General features: G+C 41.2%; 1 protein-coding gene across 4 annotated transcripts in view; it reads left to right on the top strand.

The window, feature by feature from the left end:
- LOC141758220 (serine-rich coiled-coil domain-containing protein 2-like) overlaps positions 1–10,561 on the top strand; it is a 55,003-nt gene extending 44,442 nt beyond the window's left edge. Inside the window, exons 14-15 of one of the 4 annotated variants that reach the window (XR_012591835.1) lie at positions 1,368–2,687; positions 2,786–10,561. Coding sequence is in view for 3 of the 4 variants with exons in the window: in XM_074619406.1 (XP_074475507.1) it covers positions 1,368–1,793 (426 nt within the window). In the remaining variant the exon portion in view is untranslated. Of the gene's footprint in view, positions 1–1,367 lie in introns of all 4 variants that reach the window. The other 3 variants (XM_074619406.1, XM_074619409.1, XM_074619407.1) reach the window with 3 other exon arrangements.
- Positions 10,562–15,448: the final 4,887 nt, after the last annotated feature.

Below are 15,448 nucleotides of genomic sequence, written 5' to 3'. Positions count from 1 at the left end.
CATCACCGTATATTTCACATGCTTGGCACCAAACATCATGAATCAATGACCCAGCTGATGTTGATACTAGTGTTAACTTTTCCTGCCTCAGCCTCCTGACCGCGGCCGGAGGGAACAGGGGAGACGCCGGAGTTTTGGTCGGAGACGATAATGTTTCTCTCTGCGGAGCCCCGTCACTTCACAAGACACGGGAAACCTCTGTTGGTCTGGAGGAGCTGCAGCAGTTATTTCTTGATATTCTCAGAGCTAAACTAACTCTTCTGCTCCGCTGCTCGCTCGTTTCGCCGCCACTCACTCTCTCTTGCTTCACCACTCACTTCCCACGTGCAGAAATTAAAAATAACTTCAACTGGAATTTAAAATCGTGTTTTGCTGCTCTCTGGCACAAAAGAGAGGAACGGCAGTTATTTCATGATGGTTATGGCTGTCAGTTGTGCCAACAACACAACATTAGACTTCAAAATAAAACAGACTTAAAAAATAAATATGACCGACGTCGGTCACATTCCTGTTTTGCCAGACGGGCTTCACCTGATATAACTTTGGGGTTTTTTTGTGCTTCCGTGGAGTTTGTGGTGGAGTCTGAGTCGTGGTGGAGTCTGAGTCGTGGTGGAGTCTGAGTCGTGGTGGAGTCTGAGTCGTGTTGGAGTCTGAGTCGTGGTGGAGTCTGAGTCGTGGTGGAGTCTGGTCGTGGTGGAGGCTGGTCGTGGTGGAGGCTGAGTCGTGGTGGAGTCTGAGTCGTGGTGGAGGCTGAGTCGTGGTGGAGTCTGAGTCGTGGTGGAGGCTGAGTCGTGGTGGAGGCTGAGTCGTGGTGGAGTCTGGTCGTGGTGGAGGCTGAGTCGTGGTGGAGGCTGAGTCGTGGTGGAGGCTGAGTCGTGGTGGAGTCTGGTCGTGGTGGAGGCTGAGTCGTGGTGGAGGCTGAGTCGTGGTGGAGGCTGGTCGTTTTTTTATATTAGCGGACTCCTTTGTCTTCAGCTGAACTGAAGAGAGCATGACGTCACATCCTCTGGGACAATGTCCTTCCAGTCCTTCACATTAAAAGCAGTCTACAGGCTGATAGAGGAAACACAGGAAGTCACAGAGGTCTCATCTTTTAGGTTAGGTTACAACCTGTCCCCTCATTTGCAATAAGAAACTAGTTATACGTGTACAAAGTTACATACAGTACCTTTAGACTGAAGACATTTGACAAAAGTAGGGACATTATGAATGTATGTATATATATGTATGTATTCTGAGCTGTGTGTCACGACGTGTCACTCCTGATCTGATTTAATAAAATCATAATCTGTCTTCGTCCGTCAGCGGCGTGACATCTAGAAAATGTGTGACTTCCTGTTTCTGACCTTCTTCTTCTGTGGTTCCAGTCACCGATACTTCACCCCTCCAGCCAGGACGACCAGGAACCACTGACGCACCGCGCCCCGCCTCCAGCTAACCCCGCTTCCGCCTCCGCCCGACCCCACATCGTCCCGGACACCAACGGCACCGACCACGCCACCGAGGGAGGAAAGGGAGCGAGGAAAGAGGAGGAAGGAGAGACGAAGGAGAGGAGGAGAAGAACGTACACCAGATCCCTGCTGCCCCCCCAGCCCTCAAAGCTCCACCTCTTCACGCCTCTTCAGACCTCCAGCAGACCCGCCTCCATCTCTGCCGCCGCGCCGCCGCCGAACACGAAGGCGTCCAGGCAGCCGCCGCCTCACGACCCGGCAGAGAGCACTTCTGGGGTGAAGGTCAAAACAGCGTCCTTCACCTCGGGCTCCTCCCGCCTCCCCAAGCCAAAGAGCCACTGAGCCGGCGGCTTCTAGATCCACCTTCCTGACATGCAGAGCGCCGGCTACGCTACGCTCACTTATTTATTGTTAATATGTAGAGCGCTGTGACTGATGAAGGTTTAAACTCTTTATTTTACTGGTCCCACAAACACACACGCAGGTAGAACTGTAGATGTATGGATCATATTTAGTACCAGTCTTCGTCTTTGAGATCCATAAGAAGGTATTTGACAGGATAACGAACTGTTTCACTCTTTAAAAACATTCATGATGCTGCAGCCAGCTCATAATAACTTCATAAATGTTGTCTTCAAACTTCCGTCTGACTACAAGAAATATGTTTTTGTTGTCTCCGTGAAACCTCTCCGGCTCCGTCGTATTATCTCCAGTTAGCTGCTGCGGGCAAATTCAACCTATATGAAGGATGAGGTTTTTAATAATACATAAATGAGTTTAAATAACTATTATTTTACCTACAGTTTGTAGAAACGGACCAGTAAAATAAAGCGTTATAAAATCTGTTTTTAACTGACGCTCTAATGATACGGTGAGTGTGCTATTTATTTATTTCCGTTAGCGAAAAAGACACTGAAAGCTTCCTCTACGACGGCGTCTCGCTGGCTGCTGGTGTTAGGAAGCACTTTTACTGTTCGTGTGCCTCACTTCCTGTCTGACTTCCTGTCTGACTTCCTGTCTGACTTCCTGTCTGACTTCAAGCCGACAGTGTGGAAGCTCGTTGCTGCTGCTCCTCCAGCCTTCATCCTTCCCTTCTCCTCCAGCATGAACACCAAGTCTTCCTCGCCCCAAACTCAAAGACACTGGATCCTTCCCTTCATCCCTCCATCCTTTCATCCCTCCATCCCTCCATCTGTTCATTTATCACTCCGCTCTGCAGAACAACACGTCTCCAAGGTCAGAAACTTTACTCCAGCTCTTCACATCGTCTCACTGTCGTGTGTTCACTTTGATTTGTTCGTCTTAACTTGGAGTTTTTATTCTTGTAAATCCAGAAAAGGAGGATTCCTCTGGGACGTCACCTGTTGAATCCACTGTAGACTGAGGATTCTTCATCATTCACAAACACAGATCCTGTTGCAGTTGACTTGTTGAACAGTCTAAAGGTTGAACCTCCTTCCTCCAGTCGTCCTGACTGAGGAAATGTGTTCGTCCTTGTTCTTATAAAACTTCTCAAAGTCATCAGAAGAAGTCAAGTAAGAACAACGAGGTTGTTTTCTCTTCTTCTCTGAACATGTTGGAGGTTTAAACAGCAGACTGGTTCAGGGTAAAGGTCCCGGTATGCTTCAAACTAAACACAGTGGTTGGGGGGTGTCACGGTTTTTATTCTAAATCGGAAACCGATCGTAATTGGCGTCCGATCTCGACCGTCGAAATCAAAATGAACCAGCACAAAAATCCCTGTTTATCACCATCAGACACATCACAAACACTAACTAAAGGAACGTTAAAACAGCAAACTGAAACCACTCAGCCCAGCACTCGGGACGAGGCAGGCATGATGGGAAATGTAGGCTTTCTCTGTCGCTACGATACTCAGGACACTTCCTGCATGTCGGTGGCATTTCACGCTGCATGAATTAGCCTAGCCGCTAGCTGACTTTAGTAACCTGTAAGTGACAGTAAATGACAACAAAACCGTATTTTTGTAGATTACAGCCCACTCCTAACGCCCTGCAGAAGGATTTCTGTTTTCTTTTGTAATGATGATGTACTGAGGCGGGTCGCACAGATACTGGTACTGAAAATATACAGCTTTTTATATTGTAGACTGTTGTAGTCTACATTTTGAAACACTCTAAACACTCTAAACATATAAAGGAAGTTCTTTTAAATGAAGAATTTGAAAGCGTATGATGTTGTTGATCTTTATGGATCAAGACTCCGTAGTCTAACAACGGCATGTTAAAATCGAAAATCAAATCGTGACCTTAAAAATCGGAAGTCAAATCAAATGGTGGATTTGGAGAATCGTGACACCCCGAGTAGTGATGGTGGAATGAAACAAAGTACATTTACTCAAGTGCTGTACTTAAAGGGACAGTTTGGTGGTGGCGGCGGTGAGCGTGGGGTTGTCCGTGGCGTTGTAGCTCTGAACGTAGCAGTGTGTGTGCAGTTCGTCAGTGAATAAATGCTACAACTCCTCAAGACCCGAGCCCAGCGGCTGTCTGCATCATCGTTTTCATCAGGATCCTTCCTCACGTTAACATGCGGTCGAGGTCGTACAGCGAGCCGGAGGAAGCACCTGAGGAGACTCTGCAGCGCCGCTCACCTGCTCGCTCTGATGTCAGCGACACTTTATGCAATAAATATATGCAACATCTCACTGTAGGTTTAACCCCCAAAACAGACTCTCTGTCCCGCCCGAGTGCCCTTGAGCAGGAGGTGTTAAAATATATGCAAACCAAGCGTAGAGTAGTTTCACATCTCATGCAGCTGAAGATCAGTTCCTGTAGTTCTACAGACAATCACAGGAATGAATCCTGTTTATGATCATTTATCCATCAGAAATCACATCAATCACACATGGTGGTTGTTAGAAACAACGTGCAATTAAATATTACTGATGAACTGTGAAACAACAACAACAACAACAACAACGGGTAAAAAACAGCAATTTGAACAATCTATTAACCCTTTATGTCATTTTAGTCTCTTTTGTTTTGAGCATCCTACATCCTCCTTTACTACATCCTCTCTCCTTTCCTGCATCCTCTTTTCCTTTTCCTACATCCTCCTATCCTTACCTACATCCTCCTTTCTTTTCCTACACCTTCCTTTCCTTACCTTCATCCTCCATTCCTTTCCTACATCCTAAATTTTTTTCCTGCATCCTCTATTCTTTTCTTACATCCTCCTTCTCTTTTCCTTCTTCTTACCTACATTCCTCCTTCTTTCCTCTTCCTCCTCCATGTCTTACCTCCTTGTTTCCTTTCCCTCAACTTCCTCTTCTTTCACTCCCTCTTCCTTTCCTTCCTACTCCCTTTCCTCTTCATTTTCCTACCTGCACCTCCTCTTTCATATACTGTACTGTTTACCTCTCCTTATCTACGTCCTCAACCTCTCACCTCCTTTCCTTCCTTCCTTGCCTTGTTTCTTTCCTACCCCACCTTGTTGTTTTTTACCTCCTTATCTCCACTCTCCTTAACTCCTTCTTTCCTTTCCTTGCAGACACATGTAAAAGCCCTGATGAGCAGAAACATCTGGGTTAAAGCTCCCACCAGATGTGTCCTGTATATATCCGTCTTTAAAGTTTAGTTTATTGTGCGTCAGCAGCTCGTATCGTCGTGTCGATGTGAAACGAGAAGCAGATTAACGGCGTCTTAGCCGAAGCTTACACTGGATTTACCTGCTGAATATTCTCACCCACAACCGGCTGTACCGGCCGGCCGCTAGCTGATAGCTACTGTAGCTGGAAGCTGAAGGTCACTGCGTTTCAACGAGGCGAGAACGGTCCCGTTAATCCGCCTCCCAGCAGCCCGCCGTCCAATTAAAACCCTCCGCTGACAAAACAGCTGGAAGCATCCAAACAGCAGCCCTGAAGCTACGATATGATATCTTTTTCTGTTTTATTTATACAATTATAATTTTATATACATTTTATTTATTTATTTTTAAATGTTATTTAATTTAGGTTTATGTTTGAGGTCATATAGTAGTAGTTAGTAAAGTGCTTCACATACTACTTTCTGTTAACGACTTACAGATTTAAAGGTTCATTCCACACAAAAACTGTTTTCTGTCTAACGAGTTAATTACAGTTTTACTGTTTATCTTCCTGCTCTTCTAGCAATGTATTTCAGCTCTTTTCAGCTTTCAACTCTGACAGTTTGACATTACACTTCCGTGTTTTCAGCAATGCTTTGCCATTAATTTCAGCTGTCAGCGTTCCCACGCATTTTCAGCAGGAAATGCATTTTCTAGTTACATACTTTATACACCGGAGAGCTCTAACAAGTTTATTTTGACACAGTAAAATGTAGTAAGGTTGTCAACGAGAACAGATCAATTGGTATCAAGTCGATGCCAAAATTCTGAAAACGTGACGGTACTCGTTTTTCTACAGTACCGTAGGAACCGTCACAGCTCGAGACTAACGTCGTCCCGTCGACCCGGGGCCGATAGAAGATGTGTTTGGGACGCAGTAAACTGGAGAGCTAGTTAACGTTAACTGTTACCAGCTTTTAACAGCTAACGTTACAGGAGGTGCCATTGATTACATTATGATGCTTTCAGGCTCTGTTCAGTAAAAATGAGTAATGAGAAAGCGACACTGAGAACAACAAATCTGTGTTGAAATCAACAGGAGGAGAGTTAGTAACGTTAGCTGTTAGCAGCCGTTAGCAGCCCAGTCCTGACTGGCTAAATACCAATACCGGAGATACCAACATTAACGGAGGTGCCATTGAGTTATTGTTATGAGGCGTTCAAAGGCGGCTCAGGAAAAATGACTATTTGGTGAAGGTCAATTATAACGTTATCGTGATGTGTTCAAATGTAATCTTGTAAAATGTAGTTTTCACAGCGATATAAAATAGATAATAATAATAATAATATCAACGGTTAATAATTGGTTCCTGGTCCATCTATCTATTTAACGTTTATAAATGTTTTACAAACAATTTCTTAAAAGTTTACAGATCATTTGGTAATTACTAACAAATACTTTATATTCAATAAATATAGAATATAAAATGTTATAATGTGCAACAATTAACTGTTAAATAGTTTACTAATCAGAATGTAATTGTCATCGTCTCTTATCAGCTATGATGCAATATATCATTTATAAACTAATGATTTCATATTAAACAAACTAATGATAAAAAAACATAGCATTACTAATAATTAGTAAATGTTATTAATTATCATTCATTGTTTGTCAACAGTAAAATAACTGTTATGTTAAATGATGGTTATTATAAAGTCTTAACGGAGCAGCGGATGTGGCTGTAAAATGATAGGATTGATGGATTTCTTGGACCAAAAGCAGAACATGTTCCTGCTCTGTCCTCTGAGTTGTGGATGTTTCTGTCTGGATGACATGAAGTGTGATCACATAAACATTTTCATCCCAGAAAACTGACGAATATCCAGCGCTGGGATCTCCCAAAGCAGCTGTAACCTCCACTAATAACCCCCACATGGTGCCATTTCTCTTGTTTCTCAGTCATATAACAGGCTCTTATAATCCCGGATGAATTTAATTACAATATAAAGAATTTAACTCAAACATGTTTAAACTTTATGCGGCGTCACGGTGCTTTAAAATGGAGCCGTTCTTCTTCGTCTTCTTCTTCAGATGTGGGTTTTCAATCTGAGCGTCGTTAATTCATGGAAGTGACACAAAACCCAGCGGGGTGCGTTCACAGCTGCTCCGCTTCAGATTCATCACCAACATCACCACACTGAAACAGGAAGGTTTTCATCTGCTGATTCCACTATAAAAAATATAAAACCTTCCTTTTAAAAGATTAATTTAAATTTGAAGTGGAAAGACACAAAAGTAAAAGGAAAATAAATTATAGTGCTCAGCTTCTAACAAGGTTAAAGACTTAAATTCCACAAATAGACGTCTCATTCAGGCAACTAATTCAAGTTAGAATTTGAAGTTCTGCGTCACCTCTTCACGTTGGCCTTCGTCATATTCCTTTCCTGCATCCTCCTTTCCTTTCCTACATCCTCTATTCCTTTCCTACATCCTGCCATCTTTTCCTACATCCTCCTTTCTTTTCCTACATCCTCCTTTCTTTTCCTACATCCTCCTTTCCTTTCCTACATCCTCCATTCCTTTCCTACATCCTCCTATCCTTACCTACACCCTCCTATCCTTACCTACATCCTCCTATCCTACATCCTCCTTTCTTTTCCTACATCCTCCTTTCCTTTCCTACATCCTCCATTCCTTTCCTACATCCTCCTATCCTTACCTACATCCTCCTATCCTACATCCTCCTTTCTTTTCCTACACCCTCCTTTCCTTTCTTCATCCTACATTCCTTTCCTACATACTCCATTTGTTGCTGCATCCTTTGCTCCTTTCCTACATCCTCTTTTCTTTTCCTACATCCTCTATTCCTTTCCTACATCCTTCTTTTCTTTTCCTTCTTCTGTCCTCTTCCTCCTCCATGTCTTACTTCCTTGTTTCCTTTCCCTCAACTTCCTCTTCTTTCACTCCCTCTTCCTTTCCTTCCTACTCCCTCTTTCCCCCTCATTTTCCTACCTGCACCTGTTTCTATGTTTCTATTTTAAATAGTAAAAAAGATTTTAAATGATAGAAATGTTATTGTCGGGATGCTTCAGCAGAAAAACCTCCACAGAAAACGAAACCATGAAAACTCGTAGAGATCTGGACCGTGGTCTTTACTCCTCAAGTTGTCTGGATTTAATTCATGATGATTTGACACCAGATTGTTCTTCAAAAGCCGTTTGGTAAGCAGCCCTCGGTGTCAGAAACCGACGATGTCAAACCCACCGTGGCGTTGTTCGACGGTCGGAGCACGTGAGGTAACGTTGACTTATTTTGTCACGTCAGTCGTTTTCAGTATCGTCGGTATCATCAGCCCTGTGAGTCGTTAGTCAGTGAACTTAACATCAACCACGACCGTTTGGGTAATCCCCTCCCGCGCGACAGTCTCCGATGTCGAGAAGCACCGACCAAGCGGCGGTATGTGACGAGTAGAGAACGTGTTGTCTACTCATGTTGCCTGCATTTCAAAATAAGAGCACGCTGTTCAAGATAACCATTTCAGCCGGATGAGAATTAACAGGATCAGTGTTCGCTGGATTAGTCAGTTCTTCAGAGGCTCGTCAGCAATAATCGATGATATCCCTCCAGAATGAATAAAGATATGTCTTATTTTGAAAAGCCACTGATATGAGGCTGTTGTTCAAATCGCCTGTTGTTGTTGTTGTTGTTGTTATTTACTACTTGACCACGCTCACATAAACTGCTCGCTGAGAGACATGAACGTCATCACAGACGTCTGAAACATTTCAGTTTATTGACTCGTTGATTCCTTTGACAGGATGTCGGAGCTCAAAGTTAGTTTTAGAAACTTCACCTGCAGACGTGTTGAAAAGCTCCGCTGTGTCCAGCTGTGTCCAGCTGTGTCCAGCTGTGTGATGAACTCTCATGTGCGTGATCTTTAGTGTGATTTAAGTGACCTCGTTCTGTAGTCAGACTAAAACCACACGACTGTTTCACGTTTAGTTTTCAGTTTGAAGGATGATTTTGTCCGTTATTGACACAGCTGTGGTTGTTTTTTCATTTCAAACCAATCAGTCATAAAGCTCACTGAACACTGAAATGACCCTATATTTTCAAACTAAAACCCGTATTCATTATGGCAAAAACAAAATACATTTCCACTGGACACAAGTTTCTCTTTTTAACAGTTTTCACTCACTAAGTCATCCCAAATCACGTTTTCACTTTCCCCAAGTATTTCAAATTAAAAGTCTTCCACGCAGGGAGAGAAGATCATCTCTTTAAGAAGGCTTTTAATGTGAAACATCTGAGCAGGAAGTGTTGATTTCTCACTGACACTTAACGATAGAAAAGAAAGCGGGAGGCGTGAATTAAGACTTGTGACGGCGTTTCCACCGTGAAGCTGCTTTGTTGTCGATAATATTTCAACCAGCGTATCTACACGTATTTAAATATCATGTCGTATCTCCACAACTCAACCTTGAATAACCACAATAATATACTCATATCTATAACTCTGCTGTGTCCTACGCTCTCTCTCTGTGTTTGTCTGGGGAAAACACTTTTATTTTGAAAAACTTGAAAAGGGCAGGTATTTTATTTTGACAAACAATCCTGCTGGTTTTGTTGAATTTAATTTGTGTGCAATAACTCTGGAGATAACTCTGTGTTTTACCTCGCTCGCTCGCCTAAACTCTTATTTATGTGATAAACTGTACAAAGTCTGACCTACTGTAATTATTATTATTATTATTATTATAACACTGAAGTGTGAGCTTGTAAAGCATTTCAGTCTGAAAATGCACTTTAAATAATCAGAACGAGACGACGTGGAGCTTCGTTCAGCTCGGCTCTTTAAGACAAAAACGAAGTCTATCTCTCACTCCGTTCTATTTGTGTTGTTTTGGTGTTTTTTATTTTATGAAATCTGATTTATTTTTTGTTTCTTTCTTGGCTCAAACTGCTGCGTTGATGCTGCATTCAGGTCACGTGGGGAAAACAAGTTTTAGGAGGTTAAATTAGAAGATTTGTCATCAATTAAAAGAAAGAATTAAAAGTTGACAGCTGTTATTACATGAGGATATTTCATCCCTGTTAACCTTCATCATCACTGATATCTTCATCAATGATTGAGCTCATCGTTTTGATGCTTTAACACAAACAAAACTACAATCATGGCGTCCTGACGGGGTGATGTCACCTCGAAAATGTTCCCACGCGATGTAAACGCAGCGTTACTCGTCTCTTATTGGTTTTTAATAAACACACAGCGGTCTAACATCTATATATTATAATAATAATAACCGTATTAAAGTCTGTGTGACTGACGAAGTTAAGAACGTCACATCCTGTGACATCACATCCTGTGTTTCGGTGTCCGAGTGACCCCGACCCCTGACCCCGAGCCTCGAAGACGCGTGTAGCCCTGTTCTGATTGGCCGATACAGCTCTCTGTTGCTTATTGGTTCATATTTATTGTCCTCTCCTGTCATTGGCTGAGATGTCTCTGATGCTGCTGAGATTCTGAATGCTGAAATAAAAACAATAAGAAGAAGAAGAAGTCTGTTTCAGTTTCTGTCTTTTATTTCTGGGTTCATCTTTGGATTTATTTGACGGTCAAAATGTTTCATGTGATTTAATATGATCTAGTGATTTATTATGATCTAGTGATTTATTATGATTTAATATGATCTAGTGATTTATTATGATCTAGTGATTTATTATGATTTAATATGATCTAGTGATTTAATATGATCTAGTGATTTAATATGATTTATTATGATCTAGTGATTTATTATGATCTAGTGATTTAATATGATCTAGTGATTTAATATGATTTATTATGATCTAGTGATTTATTATGATCTAGTGATTTATTATGATCTAGTGATTTAATATGATCTAGTGATTTAATATGATTTATTATGATCTAGTGATTTATTATGATCTAGTGATTTATTATGATCTAGTGATTTAATATGATCTAGTGATTTATTATGATTTATTATGATCTAGTGATTTAATATGATCTAGTGATTTATTATGATTTATTATGATCTAGTGATTTATTATGATCTAGTGATTTAATATGATCTAGTGATTTATTATGATTTATTATGATCTAGTGATTTAATATGATCTAGTGATTTAATATGATTTATTATGATCTAGTGATTTATTATGATCTAGTGATTTAATATGATCTAGTGATTTAATATGATCTAGTGATTTATTATGATTTATTATGATCTAGTGATTTAATATGATCTAGTGATTTATTATGATCTAGTGATTTAATATGATCTAGTGATTTATTATGATTTATTATGATCTAGTGATTTATTATGATTTATTATGATCTAGTGATTTAATATGATCTAGTGATTTATTATGATCTAGTGATTTAATATGATCTAGTGATTTATTATGATTTAGTGATTTAATATGATCTAGTGATTTAATATGATTTATTATGATCTAGTGATTTATTATGATTTATTATGATCTAGTGATTTATTATGATTTATTATGATCTAGTGATTTATTATGATCTAGTGATTTATTATGATCTAGTGATTTAATATGATTTATTATGATCTAGTGATTTATTATGATCTAATGGACTTGGACTTATATAGCGCTTTTCTAGTCTTCCGACCACTCAAAGCTCTTTACACTACATGTCAGTATTCACCCATTCACACACACATTCATACACTGATGGCAGAGGCTGCTAAGGTGCCAACTTTGCCCATCAGGATCTAATCTAAATACTCATTCACACACCGATGGCTATGCCTCCGGGAGCAATTTGGGGTTAAGTGTCTTGCTCAAGGACACATCGACATGTGACCCGGAGCAGCCGGGGATCGAACCACCGACCTTCCGATTGGTGGACAACCTGCTCTACCCTCTGAGCCACAGCCGCCCTAAATCTAGTGATTTAATATGATTTATTATGATCTAGTGATTTATTATGATCTAGTGATTTATTATGATGCATTAAAACTCCTGAATCCTCCAAAACTAACCGAACCGTAACGCTCCATCAGGATCCGTCTATTTTCATTAAATCAGACTCAGTCCTCCTGTCCTCCTGTCCCCAGTCCTCCTGTCCTCTGTCCTCAGTCCTCCTGTCCTCTGTCCTCAGTCCTTCTGTCCTCTGTCCTCAGTCCTCAGTCCTCCTGTCCTCTGTCCTCAGTCCTTCTGTCCTCAGTCCTCCTGTCCTCCTGTCCTCCTGTCCTCAGTCCTCCTGTCCCCAGTCCTCCTGTCCTCTGTCCTCAGTCCTTCTGTCCTCTGTCCTCAGTCCTCCTGTCCTCTGTCCTCAGTCCTTCTGTCCTCTGTCCTCAGTCCTCAGTCCTCCTGTCCTCAGTCCTCCTGTCCCCAGTCCTTCTGTCCTCTGTCCTCAGTCCTCCTGTCCCCAGTCCTCCTGTCCTCTGTCCTCAGTCCTTCTGTCCTCTGTCCTCAGTCCTCCTGTCCTCTGTCCTCAGTCCTTCTGTCCTCAGTCCTCCTGTCCTCCTGTCCTCCTGTCCTCAGTCCTCCTGTCCCCAGTCCTCCTGTCCTCTGTCCTCAGTCCTCCTGTCCTCCTGTCCTCAGTCCTCCTGTCCTCAGACTCACAGAGAGGAAGAGAGACTTGAAGAGTCATTCTAAAGTTATTCTGTTGTTTGTGTCCCAACTTCCTCCTCGATGTCTCGCCTCTCATCGAGGTCCGACTTTAATTCAGTCTAGACGCTCGGCGTCCTCTGACAGCCGACTCTTCATCCTGACCTCAATCTGCGTCCTCGTCTCCTTGGCCCGTCCTCGCAGACGTCCCCCGTCGTCCTCGTCCTCAGCCGGACTTAATATCTGATCCCGACGGCTCGATTCTGAAAAATGTTCCCATTTGTCCCGACACCCTGAACGCAGCAGGACTGATGGTCATCCGAGGCGTCGCTCCATCTCGATGCCGAAGGCCGAGCGGAGTGACAGCGACGATGATGAGGAGGCGATGATGATGATGAGTGGGTGTCATGGAAACAGACGGCTGAGATCCTCCTGAAAAACACAACAGACGTCTTCACCACCGGAAGGTAAATCTGTCTGCTTTTTACTCTCATGATCCGTTCATTGTGATTAGACCCAGAACACAACAACAGTTTGTTCCACCTGAAACAGAGCTGGTCTCATGTTCAGCCAGGTGTGTGTGTGTGTGTGTGTGTGTGTGTGTGTGTGTGTGTGTGTGTGTGTGGAGGTGTATACTGGAGGTGTGTGTTCATGTGTGTGATGCTGCCGGGGAATGAGGAACATCTGAATGTGTTTTGGAGCCTGCGAGCTGAATGAAGAAACACACCTCCTCTCTGCTGAGTTCAGCCGGCAGCTACTGAGAGGAAGGCCTGTTTCAGCTTCTGCATATTCTAGAGAGGGAAACGTGTTTAAAGTATAATCTAGAGATGAGGGCACGGTGTAACGCTCTCTTTCACACCATATTTGTCAGTATCCAGCAGAAAACAGTTTATTAATCCAATGATTCCCTGTAATCTGTATCAATAATCACTTCATTATCCAGCCTGACATGGATTCACGTGCACAGTTTGAGTATTGAAGGCCGTCTTCTTCCATTTTGGGGATATTTATTTATTTATTTATATATTAATTTGTTTGTTTATTTTATATTTTCTGTAGGAACATTTTCATACTTAAAAATGTTAAAATAAAAAATAAATATGAAAAATAAATAAAAAGTAAAAAATGAAATAAAAAATAACTTCAACTGGAATTTAAAATCGCGTTTTGCTGCTCTCTGGCACAAAAGAGAGGAACTGCAGTTATTTCATGATGGTTACGGCTGACAGTTGTGCCAACAACACAACATTAGACTTCAAAATAAAACATACTTAAAAATGTTAAAATAAAAAATAAATATGAAAAATAAATGAAAATACTTAAAGTACTTTAAATGTACATAACCTTAAAGTAAAAGTATGCATTGTTCAGTAAAATGTACTTAAAGTACTTAAAGTCAAAGTATGCATTGTTCAGTAAAATGTACTTAAAGTACTTAAAGTCAAAGTACACATTGTGCAGTAAAATGTACTTAAAGTACTTAAAGTCAAAGTACGCATTGTGCAGTAAAATGGAAGGTTTCCACTGTTCTTTCTTCTCTCCATGAATAACTTCCACCTGCTTATCTCCTGCATGGGACAAGAGAGAGAGAGAGAGAAAGAGAGAGGGGTCTTCTGGGAAATGCTGTTCTTGCCGTTGCTCCTGTGAGATAAGGCCACATTGAGGCCTAAAGACAAACATCCTCCCATCAGCTCCTCATTATAACCTCTCGCTGCATATTATAAAACAGCTTATGTAGCTTTTCTAAATCCTGAGCGTCGTCAGCCGTTTCCACACGGACAAATTATTCTATTAAAATTATCTCCGCTCACGTTTACGACGAGCCAAAAGCAGCGCCGTCGTCTCCGATAGCAACAGACAAGTCATCATCATCATCATCATCATCATCACTATGGTTTCTGTCTATATATTTCTGTCTAGCATTAAATATGTGCAGCGTCGAGGTGAATAAATGTGCTTTTAATGCATCCGGTTTAGCTGTTATTGCATATTATGGGGTCAGTAAAGCAGCAGATTTTGTATCCGGGGAAACAGCTGCAGATACTTTCAGAGTGGATTGATTATTAAGCCATAAATGTGTGTTTATTGAGCTGTGCTCAGCAGTTATTGCAGGTTATTACAAACAAATGGAACGGAATCTTTTCTGAGAGGTTTGTTTCTTCGTACAATCACGTTGTTGTTGATCAATGAAACTGTTTTATTGAAGAGCTTCAGGACGACACGGCTGATCTCAGAGCTGCTGTGAAAGCAATAAAATACCACGATGAGATGAGATAAAATACCACGATGAGATGAGATAAAATACCACAATGAGATGAGATAAAATACCACAATGAGATGAGATAAAATACCACATTGAGATAAAATACCACATTGAGATGAGATAAAATACCACAATGAGATGAGATAAAATACCACAATGAGATGAGATAAAATACCACATTGAGATAAAATACCACATTGAGATGAGATAAAATACCACAATGAGATGAGATAAAATACCACGATGAGATGAGATAAAATACCACAATGAGATGAGATAAAATACCACAATGAGATGAGATAAAATACCACAATGAGATGAGATAAAATACCACAATGAGATGAGATAAAATACCACGATGAGATGAGATAAAATACCACAATGAGATGAGATAAAATACCACAATGAGATGAGATAAAATACCACAATGAGATGAGATAAAATACCATGATGAGATGAGATAAAATACCACGATGAGATGAGATAAAATACCACAATGAGATGAGATAAAATACCACAATGAGATGAGATAAAATACCACAATGAGATGAGATAAAATACCACAATGAGATGAGATAAAAT

This window comes from Sebastes fasciatus, chromosome 20 (assembly GCF_043250625.1).
Source record: "Sebastes fasciatus isolate fSebFas1 chromosome 20, fSebFas1.pri, whole genome shotgun sequence".
NCBI classification, from domain to species: domain Eukaryota; kingdom Metazoa; phylum Chordata; class Actinopteri; order Perciformes; family Sebastidae; genus Sebastes; species Sebastes fasciatus.
The sequence above is the reverse complement of the archived record's forward strand: the minus strand, read 5'-3'. Positions and strand labels throughout refer to the sequence as shown.